Source organism: Petaurus breviceps, unplaced genomic scaffold, assembly GCF_028583685.1.
Source record: "Petaurus breviceps papuanus isolate PSGF00001 unplaced genomic scaffold, PetGlider_PUasm1.0 126, whole genome shotgun sequence".
Lineage (NCBI taxonomy): Eukaryota > Metazoa > Chordata > Mammalia > Diprotodontia > Petauridae > Petaurus > Petaurus breviceps.
In genome coordinates, this window is record NW_027185655.1 from 26,041,318 (window position 1) to 26,053,209 (window position 11,892).

Below are 11,892 nucleotides of genomic sequence, written 5' to 3' on the forward strand. Positions count from 1 at the left end.
TCCATCCATCCATCCATCCATCCATCCATCCATCCATCCATCCATCCCCTTCTCTCCAGCTCATTTATTATCACTGACTGGGATGACTGTAAGACTCTTCAAAATGGTCTCCCTGAATCCAGTCTCTGTCTCTCTGTTCCCTCCTCCATGCAGCTAAAAAAATGACATTTCTAAAGCATAAATCTAACCAAGTCACTTCCCCCATTTAAACAGCTCCAAAGGCTTTTTATTACTTTTAGGATCAAATGCAATTTCCTCTGTTTGGCATTTAAAGGCCTTCACAGTTTGGCTCAGACCTACCTATCCAGACTTATTAAACGTTATTTCCCTTCATGCACTCTACACTCAAGCCAAAGTAACTTACTTGCTTTCCTTACAAACAACATTCCCCATTAGGTCTACCATCTATGAATTTGGACAGATTATATCCTTTGTCAGGAATGCTTTTTTCTTCCTCCTTTCTACCTTTCAGAACCCCTTCGAATCTTTACTCAAAAATAGCTCCTACATGCATTTTTTTCCTGATTTTTCCAGTCAAGCTATCTATGAGATTACTTTGTATTTACCCTATATTTTGTATTTGTGTGTATACACACACATGGGTCAGGTAGGTGGTGCAGTGCTGGCTGGGACTGGAGTCAAAAGACTCATCTTCCTGAGTTCAAATCTGGCCGCAGACACTTACTGTGTGACCCTGGGCTAGTCATTTAACCATATTTGCCTCAGTTTCCTCATCTGTAAAATGAACTGGAGAAGAAGAATGGCAAACAATTCCAGTATCTCTGCCAAGAAAACCTCAAATGGGGTCACAAAGAGTCAGACACGACAACACATACATGTTGTTTCCTGATAGAATATAAATAGCAGGGACTTCTTTTTTTGTATTTTTATCCTGGCCCAGGTGCTGGAATACATCAAGAGCTTACTAATAATCATAATAAATAATAAAAATAACGAAAGCCAGTTAATAAATTGATTGATTTGAAGATGATTCTTCAACTTTCTTGGTTAATAGCATTATCAACAAATTCCCTTGAATTTCTTTAGCCTCACACTGTCTTCAATGAGTAATATTGGTAACAACCTAACATTGCTTAGAAAAGGGAATTAAGAATTTGATTAATTTTAATTATATTAAATAGCTGTGGACACTAAGTGCCTCCACATTTTCAATCTTTTAAGTATCTTAAGGCCAGGAACATGGAGACAAGGCTAAAAATTTTCCTCAAGTCCCGAAAACAAGAGTTTGCTTAATTTTTAGTGTTTCAGTAGCCTGAAGGATTCTTTATTAGAGTCAGTACCAAATTACTTAAGTTGGAAATTCATCCAAAGAGGGCAACATCTGGTTTTCATCTGTTCTCATGGGAACCAAGAGAAGTGTTTTGACTGGAAAATAAGATATTTAGTAGTAAAACAAGGGGCATGATGTGAAAGCAAACAGCCAGGTATGAAGACATGATACGCAGCCAAGGAAGAGCTTCAACCCAACATAAACTCTCAATTTTAGAATGTGAGAAACAATCCATTATCATTTATTATTTAAACAAATCCCCCAATGACACCTCAAATGTACAAAGACAGTTAAGTCTTGCCCTTTTGTCCCCAATATTTCCCCTGGGGAATGAAGAATCCTGTTAACAAAAATAACCATTTTAACTTAGGATTTTTAACAGTCTATACTGTCACAGTTGATTTTAGGGCTACAGATACCAAACATAAAAATATATGCAAACACAGACTGCTGTTTTATTTTTCTTCTTCTTTAGAATGAAACAGTAACTGCTTTTTTCTTCTTTAGAATGAAACAGTAATTGGGTCTTTTTTTCTTCTTTATAACAAAACAGTAACTTACCTTTGCAGAGTCATGTTCAAGGAGCCTGTACAAGCCTTAATCTTGTTCTGGGCTTCAAGATGCGTCATTCCCTGAGCACTTATCCCATCGATGCTGAGAACCACATCTCCTATTTTCACATGGGCTTGAGATGCCTTACCCCCATCCTTTAGCTGGAATAAACACATTATAATACATTAGACAGGAGTATCATTCTTCAACAAACTGAGACTAATCTGAAGTAAGAAATTTTGTCCACATGATTTAAAAAAAAGTAGGGTAAATTACTGTCCTCTAAAATCCCAGTAAGAAACAAAAACATCAGCAAAAATAAGCAAACCTACGACAATTAATTATACCTTAACACATCAGCATGGGAATCGTATTACATTTAATAACCATAAAAACTTTTCAGAGAAAAGATGCCTTAATCTTCTACATAATGAAAGATAGTGAAATGACTAACAATAAATATATTGTTGCCATGAATCAGGTTTAGAAATGTATATGGAAAGTTCAGATTCTAGCAGAAGAAAAAAGAATCATAAGGGAAATTTTTCCCCCATGCTCTTATATAAATAATGAAAAATATTTCTTTAAACCACTGTTCTCTAATCTGGGCTCTATAAACTTATTTTTTATTGTTATTATTTTGAAACTATTTCCATATAATTGGTTTCCTTTATAATCCTATGTATTATATTTTATACATTTAAAAGCAACTGTGAAAAGGGCTTCCAGACAGCCACGGTGACCTTGACAAAAGGGCTAAGAACCTCTGTTTCAAACACTTGTCTATCTGAATTCAAAGAATAATATCTTGAGAGAGTGTTAGCATAATTTATGTTGATAATCACAATTTTGTTCACCACGTTAAAAGGAGTTTTTTCCCCATTGCTTGGGAACTTGAATTTTATTTCTGATGTTGAGTGCTTCCTGTTCCAGGATCTCTCAGCAGGATGGGAAGGAAACTGTTTGTGACGACTGCCAGACATTACTGGGCATCATAGGTCCTCAATTCCCAAACCCTTCTTCCCTTGCCTAATAAAATTTCCCTCCTGTTCATACTGTTTAGTTTGATCTGCTTCCATTTTACTATTTCCTTGTGCCAAAAGACATGAACAAAAGTACTATCAAAATAAGGAAGATGAAAAACAATGTAACTTGCACAAAGAAACAGTGAGACATGAAAGACATGTGAAGCAGGAGAAACCTTTATGATAAAAAAATGACAGTTTCAACATTTAATATATAAATAAATCCCAATAAATAATTAATTGGTTGAGGAAGAAATCATGAAGAAATAATACAATATATCACTATTGTATCAATATTCTAAAATCAATTGTTTTACAAAATGAATGATTATTGGAGATTTTTAGTTCAAAAAAGAGGAAAATTTAAAACAGAACAACTCATCAACAAATCACATCCAGACCAAAATACCTTATTTGTGCATATGTTGTATCCTTCTAGTGAAATATAAATTCTGAGGTTAAGAAGGGTATTATTTGTATGTATGTATCTAAACTCTTGTATACAGCAGGATGCATACTAAATGCTTGCAGTTGAAGGGCTGCCAGCACATCCCTTTTAACTATCCAAATCCTTTGCTCTTACTTTATGATCACAGCCTCCCCTTCTCCTTTTTGGATCATACATTTATTTATTGATCTCCTTTACATGCCTTCTTCCACATAGGTCTTTCTAACAAACATAGTAGTCCACCGAAACTCATAATATTTCTCTCAACTGACTTATAAGTCACCCACAATGATTCTCTGCATGTTGTGGCAATCTAATATTACCAGCTATAGCACATCAGTGGGATATGTGTGCACATGTGCCAGTGCACATGTGTGTATCTGTGTGTGAGCATGTATGTCTTGTGTATGTGCACATGTGCGTCTGTGTGTATACATGTGTGCCTGTGTGTGTTGCATACTGTGTGCCTGTATGTATTGCATACATGTGTGTCTGTGTGAGTTTCTTGTTAAAAAATGTTTTTTTCCAAGTTAGGGACAATTTAAGACCATTATGAGTACAGGGAAATTTCTCAAATTTAATCCAATTCATCTTCTTATATTCAACATGGGATAAACTCATTGTCCCCCTTCAGTGCCTATCCCAGATATATAGCACATTCTTGCCATGGTATTTGAAGGCTGTGCTAAGTAATTTTCATTTTATTTTTCATTCTACATGTCATGGGGAGTCACTGAAACTTCTTCAGCTGGAAAGTGAGACAGTCAGATTTATGCTTCAGGAACATCAATTTGGCAAATATGTAGAGATTGGATTAGAGACAGGAAGACCTGGAAGCAGGGGGACCAATTAGGGTGGTTTGCATTTAATAAATGCTTTTTCATTCAATCATTCATTTCAAGTACTAAATTAATGAACTGGTCTTCCAAATGCATACCACTGACTGAACCAGGCATTTTTCATCCATTTAGTTCCATGCATGGATTGTTGGGCTGATCTATTTTGCATACTCATTCATAGAACCAGCCTTGTAATGTTCTAGAGATTGATGCTAAACCTCAGCAGAGAGATTAAGGAAGGAGAGGAATGCTCCAGGACAAAGTCTACAGTGGACTCCCATGCAGCTGTGTCCTACCTTAGCCAAGAGTGTTAGTAACTCTTAACTTAGCCTCCATAACTCCAAATTAGCCCTCAGCCAAAGGATGTAAAATACACTGAGGTAGCTAGGCTCTGAACTTGAAGTCAGGAAGATCTGAGTTCAAGTTCAGCCTCAGACATTGCCTAGCTACATGAGTCTGGGCAAATCGCTTAGCCTCTATCAGCCTCAGTTTCCCCAAGAGTAAAATGGTGGTGATATTATCAATGTACAAAGTGGAGTCTTGTCTTTTCTTCATTTCTGAATTTTGTGATCATAAAACTGCTATCTGCTATGCAAAATAATTTACAAAAATCTGCCTGTCTCCTTATCACATCTTTCTCAAGGGTTTTTTTGAAGCATGGGTGGATCACTCTCAGAGATTTTGTAAAGATGTGAAAGTAGGTTTATTGCTGTCATCATGAGTGCCTTTTTGGGGCAGGAAGCACACTGTCTGGGATTTTTCTCCAATTCTTTTAGCATCTTCCCTTCCCTGAAATATTTTGTGAAATTATCCCTTGTTAACTTTTAAGACTGCCTCACCACAACTATAGATTTTGTCAGTGTGTACTTGGTTTGGCAAATCTAATAGTTCACTTCTGTAGACACCCATGAGAAGATGCGTGATTAATCTCTTCTCATTTTTATCTTCTACTGTTTAGTAGCAAATACTTTCTCAGTCAGTGATTTATACCATTTAGGAAGAGGAAGAGAATCCATGCACAAGACCTACATATCAAAATGACATCCATGGAAGGTTATTCTTTGCAGTCATCTAGGACCTCTGGGGATAATTAAAGTCTTCCTATCTGCAGCTCAGAGTAGGCCTGCACAAGCTGTCTGAGCTACTGCTTGTAATATCAGACCATTTCATGTGGATGCAGCAACAGAGAGATAGCTTCCTGGCTTTACCTTTTTATGTAGGAAAGATCACCAGTCAAGAATGTTCCATAAGTTTTTACTCATTTCCCAGAATTCTAGGGCAGTGCCTGGTTAGAAAAGCAAGGTGTTACTAACACCTCCTCTCCCAGATCTACACTTTATAATCTGTGGCTACTGTTAAGTGGTTAAGGGAATGAAGAAGAGAGGAAAGACAGAGGTAAAGGGGTGGTAGAGGTAACCAGCATCTGGTTCACTTGATGACTGTCCTTACGAACTTTTAGACCTGTTCTCCTACATACAGAGGTCTGTTCTCCTGCTGGCAAGCAGGAATATTTGTGAATATTTTTAGGATAATATGAATTAATAGTCTTAAGTCAAACTTACACAGACTTGTTTTTGTCTCCACTGTTTTTTTCTCTTTAATATTTCTATTACATATTTTATATATGCATATTTACATATACATATTTTGTAATTCCATTATATAATTATAATCTATAAAGTGATACAGTTAATATCTTCAGAAATTCCACTCTACAGCATTTTACGAATGAATTTGTATTCTAAAATGGAGCTGTCTTTGGCTGTCTATTCTCTCCCCTTGGCAAAGAGATAAAATGTTGACCAGCTAAGACAGTATTCTGGACTCTTCTGGTCTCCTTTTCATCACAACTGCTGTATGTTGGTAAACTTCAGTAGGAAAGAGTAAAAATTAAGATCGATATCTATTTCTTTTTTCAATTTCTAATTTTTTTTGAACAATAATGGCTTAGTTGAATAGGTCAAATTAGAGGTGTTATAACTGTCCAGCATCTTCTTTCCATCAATAACCTTTGTTCTAATTTGACGTTGAATTTTTACTTCTGCTCCAACCATATGGTGGTCTAAATTGCACAAAGAATTGATTCTTCTAGATCCCCTCAAGTAATTTCCTATTTTGAGATAGTCTCTGTGTGTGTGTGAGAGAGAGAGAGAGAGACAGATAGAGAAAGAGAGAGAGACAGACAGACAGAGAGAGAGGTTTTTGTTTGTTTCTTATCTTATTCAACACCTTATGCCTTTTGGAACCAAGTATTCACATGATATAATGCAAGGATTATAAGTAGTTTATAATTCTTTGTGTCATTCTCCTCTAAACAAACCTTTGTAGCAAAATATCAGCTGACTTTGCTAGAGTATCTTGGGTTTCAAGCCCCTAGAATTTCTCTATTGCTTATTCCTTTGAAGATGTCTATTCATATGCTGGATTCCCTTCTTTATGCTTGTCCTGAACCCTATACCAAGGTAAGATGTCCAAGTGTTTGCAGAATGTTCCTCATGGACTTGGGGGGCACCCTGAAACCAAAGTCACTAACTCTCCTGCTTTTTAAATCAGACTCAGATAGGATCAAGACTTGCTCAAGAACTGTCAACAGCTCCTCAAGGCTACAAAATAAAATCTAAGGCAAATATGATTCAGGTTTAATAAACTAAAGAATTCAGGAGACTAAATTGACTTGAACACTTTCTTCGAAAAACAGTCAGAAAGTGCTGGACTTGGTTACCAGGGAACATCATCTAGCTTCTTTCAGAAAGCATTCAAAGCCTGACACAATCTGGCCTTACCCTCTCTGTGTGTAATATTTCCTTATTACTTCCCTACACAATCCCAGACGGTTAGCAAATTTCTTCTTAAACTAGCTGCGCCCCCCAAACATACCACGTCCATAGCCATCTCACATTTGGTTAGAATGTCTGTCTCCTCTATGGAAAGCAGAAGCTTACTTCTTTCAACTATAGTTCAAGTGCCACGAAGAATTTTTTCCTGATTATAAGCATCTCTCATAATGAGCTCCCCCATCCTTAAACTACAGAATTTTGACATTTATCATAAACTATAGGATTTTAATTGACTCCCTTGACAGTGTGATAAGTGAGTTATGCCTTTGACCTCTGACCCCCTATACTGGGATTCAGGGAAAGAAGGTGAGCCACAGATGAAGCAACTCTGGTACTTTATATGGCTTGGCTGAGTTTGGGGGACAGGCCCACAACAAACTTCTTTCTGATGATCCTAGTCTGTCTTCTACCTCTCCCATCAAGACCCTGGGTTTCCATGAGTTCCTGACTCCAAGTGACTGGATGCTTTAGGAATTACTTTCATTCCATGTTCATCCTATCTTACAAGGAGCAGAGCCCAGAGCACCTAAGCCTTCCATCAGGGAAGCCCAGGTCAGTGTGCCTTGGAATTTCTGTTGGCAGTCTAGGTTGTATCAGCAACTGCCTTTTATCTGGCACAGTGAAGACCTGTGACCACATTCTGGCCTCCCATCTTACTGCTCGCCACATCTCTTCGTCTCCCTAAGCCGGCTTTCCTATTCCCAGAAGTAAGGGCTGCACTAACTTTGTTCCTTAGCTGGAAGATCTTTTGAAGGTGTGAGGAAGTAATACCGAACATGGGATGGCATCTGTGAGGACATTTCAGGCAAAGGGGGCCTCAAGAAGTATCCCCCACCATCTCTCAGAGAGAAAGAAAGGGTCAAATCCAGCAGGGAAGGGTACACACCCCTAAGAAGGAGATAAGGGTTCAAGTCAGGGCCTGGCAGTCAGTAGGGAATTCTACACACAATACAATGTGTGAAACTGTAATCTTATCTACCACTGAGGTTACAACCACGCTAAGCTCTAAGTGACTAACGTAACTAGTACCTAAGGCTTCTTGGAGGACATATGACCATACTACAAATTTCCAAATCATTTCACTTTACAGTATTCCTCATGCAGAAGCCCAGGTACCCGGGGTTAAGAAGTGAATGCCTAGCCTGAGCAGAAGTTCTCCTGTATCCCATATAATAAAGGGATAGGACCCATCAGGATTCCCCCAAAACTAGGGGAAGCTTTTCCAGGCAGAGAAGGTACTTAAGAATGAGATTTCCAGAACACACTGTAGACCTGCAGGGCCTGAATGCTAAACAGAGCATTTTGCATTTAATTAGATGTCAAGTCATCCTACCCTGACCTACTGACCAGACAGATCACACACATATGCGTCCACATACACATATATTTTACCCTTAGGGATTATCTCTCTATGGGGAGCACAAAACAAATTACCTGTCAGATTTATGGATAGTGGCAGATAAGAGATATGGAGGATCATAGAAGATAAAATGGATAATTCCAATTATATTATATTTTTAAAGTTCTGCACAAGCAAAACCAATGCAGCCAAAATTGGAAAGAAAGCAGGAAACAGGAGAAAACATTTCACAGTTAAGTTTCTGATAAAGATCTCATTTCTCAAATATATAGGGAACTGAGACAAATTTATAAATATCCATTCCCAAAATGAAAAATCATCAAAGGACATAAACAGGAGTTTTCATGAGAAGAAATCAAAGTTGTCAAGTCATATGAAAAAAATACTCTAAATCACTAATCATCACAAAAATACAAATTAAAGCAACTCTGAGGTATTACCTCACACCCATCAGATTGGCCAACATGACAGAAAAGGAAAATGACAAATTCTGAGGGGTGCAGGAGTGTACTGTTAATGTGTTATGATTAACCCAATAGAACACTGCATAATAGTAATACACTGTTGGTGAAGCTGTGAACTAGTTCAGCCACTCTGCAGAACAATTTGGAACTCTGTCCAAAGGGCAACACAACTATTATACAACTCTTTGATCCAGCAGCACTGCTACTATGGCTATACCCCAAGAAAATCAAGGACCCATATGTACAAAAATATTTATAGCAGTTCTTTTGTGGTAGCAAAGAAGTGAAATCGAACATGTGAAGGTGTGTATGTGTACACACACACACACATCTATGATGAAGATTAAGTCCTACATGGTATTGAGCATGATTACTGTATCACACAGATTATAGATACTAGAAAACTCTATAGTCCAGTGAAGCTGATCTTGCTATGCCTCACATAAAACATTGTCTCTTGCCTCTTGGCTCTGTTTTTCTTTCCTGGAATGCCCTCTCTCCTCATCTCTGCCTCTTAGAATCCCTAGTTTCTTTCAAAGTTCAGTTCAAATGCCACCTTCTGCAGAAGGGCTTATCTGATCCCCCAAGACATGAATGCCTTCGCTTATCCAACTTACCCTTTATTTTACACACACCTATATAGATACATGTTGTCTACCCAGAGAGACTATAAGCTCCTTGAGGACAGTGATTGTTTTACTTTTATCTTTGCATCTCCATAACCTCCGGTATATCAACTGAGGAATGGCTAAACAACTTATGGTGTTTGATCATGATGGAATGCTATGTGCTGTATGAAATGAGGAAAGGGTGGTTTCAAGAAAAACCTGGGAAGGCTTATATGAACTGATGCAAAATGAAGTGTGCAGAACTGGAAGAACCAAATACACATAAACAGTAAAATTGTAATGATGATCAACTGTGAAAGACTTAGCAACTCTGATTAAAACAATGATCCACATCAGTTTCCAAAGGACTCATGATGGAAAACATGCTATCCACCTACAGAGAGAGAACTAATGGACTCCTGAGTGCAGACTGAGGCATATTTTTCTTCTCTTTACTTTTTCTTGACTTTTTTTGGAGGGGGCAACATGGCTAATGTGGAAACGTGTTTTGCATGACTTCATACATAAATGGGTATCATATTGCTTCTTTTCTTAACTGGTTAGGGAAGGGTTGGAGGAAAGCAGAGAATCTGGAACTGAAAATAAAAAATATTTTTTAAAAATAAAAAAAAAAGGAATATCTCTCTCAAAAAGATGGCCCAATCTTACTCAGTAATCTATTCCAATGTTTGAAAACACTTGTTAGGGAAAGCTCCTTAACTATATCTAATCAAGCTGCCTCCTGAATCAATTAAGTGCTCACTTTTCGCATCCTTGGCAAAAATGGAAACAAGTCTGGCATTTAGATTCCCCTCAACCTGCTGGTACTGAACTATTTTTAGCCTTTCCTCATATGAAGTATCTCCCAACACTTTAATCATTTCCATTTCTCCATACACAAAGTTTTCCACTTGTCACAAAAAAATTGAAGTATATAATATTGGACACTAATAAAACCCTGGTAAAAATGGTAAATAGTAAAAAAAAAAATAGTGGAAGATGCTGTGTCCAAGAAAAAAAGCATAATGCCCTTCCTGAAAATGCAAGAAATTACTGGTGTGGCACATTCAAAGATACCCACCTCCTTTCTTTATATAACTCATAAAGATACCTTGCAAGGGATCTGTATAGGTATTTTGGGGGAAGTACCTCCAGTCTCAAAACAAAATATATCAAAATTTTAAATGTTTTTTTTTTAAAGAAAACATAAAGAATCTTACAAATGTGACTGCTGGCTCCATTTACCCACTCATCCAACCACTGGAGAAGAAAAAGCAAAATCCATTTCCATTTTCCTAATTGGGTACTAGACAGATTATAAATTCTTAAAGGTTTAGGAAAGACAGTGAGGTTACCATTTAGTCACAGAGCTCATTTTTTTTTTTACTTGGCTTTGCAAGTTTGAATAGAATGCATTTGTTTGAAGTAGTCACAATTTTCTGTCATCGATATGTCCAATACATATTATATGACACCCAGTAAAGGCACATATATTTTACAAATGCAAAATACGTAGGAAGGCAGCTGTACAAGGAGGCTACTGGGTCAAGCTGAGCATAAATCATACTAATTACTAACATAAATGCTTCTCTCTTCCCCTCCTAGCATAGCACGCCAGCTTTCCATTGAATCAAATACAGTGGTACTTTTTAAGAAACCACAAGTTACTGCATTCAATCTTCTCTCTAAGATGCATGTGTATACAACCACCCATGACTTAAAATACCTTGATGCACAGTTTCTACTTCTTGGCACACAGTAGGACATCAACAAGTCCCCCGCCCCCCCCGCTGGCAAATAAAGAATTTGGTATAGTTTGTCTCTAAAGTGAATTTGCCCCTAATTTCCATGTGTTGTACCCTTCACACCCCTCTCCCCATGAAACTCTTCCCCTCATGTAACCATGTCATCTTTGATCCCAAAAAAAAAAGCAAAGGCAAGGCAAAAAGCATTTACTTAGTACTGGGTACCAGGGACTGTTGCACAGAGAATGTGGTTTCAGTAATTTGTAAATCAATTAAACCTAATTCACACCAATTTCACCTCTAAGTTATCTACATTTGAACCCTCTAGTCAACCCTAGTTCTCCCCAATGTCATTATCACAATATGAACTCATCCCATAAGCAGACAAACACAACAGTCTAGAATTATTACCATAACTGGAGTCAGGAGTGGCAAGAGGACTTTAATTGGGGATGGGTAAGATGGGAGCAGGGGAGATGATTGTCTAGGATGAAGGAGTATGAGGAGAGGTCCAGGAATGGTCACTCATGAGGGGAAAAGCAGCCAACAGACTACTGGGGAATTTCTGTCTCAACATGTGAAGTGTGTATATGTAATGAAGACTAAGCTTTACTGTGTGTATATACATAACATATATAAAATAGATGTGTATGTGTAGATAGACAGAGAGAGACAGGAGAGAGAGAGAGAGAGAGAGAGAGAGAGAGAGAGAGAGAGAGAGAG

The 11,892-nt window shown here is 37.6% G+C and overlaps 1 protein-coding gene across 10 annotated transcripts in view; it reads right to left on the reverse strand.

Annotated features, from left to right (window-relative positions):
• PDLIM5 (PDZ and LIM domain 5) overlaps positions 1 to 11,892 on the reverse strand; it is a 221,990-nt gene that overhangs the window by 152,687 nt on the left and 57,411 nt on the right. For all 10 annotated transcript variants that reach the window (XM_069094458.1, XM_069094503.1, XM_069094475.1 and 7 more), the window contains one exon: positions 1,853 to 2,004. In XM_069094458.1, the coding sequence (XP_068950559.1) occupies positions 1,853 to 2,004 (152 nt within the window). The remainder of the gene's footprint in view (positions 1 to 1,852; positions 2,005 to 11,892) is intronic.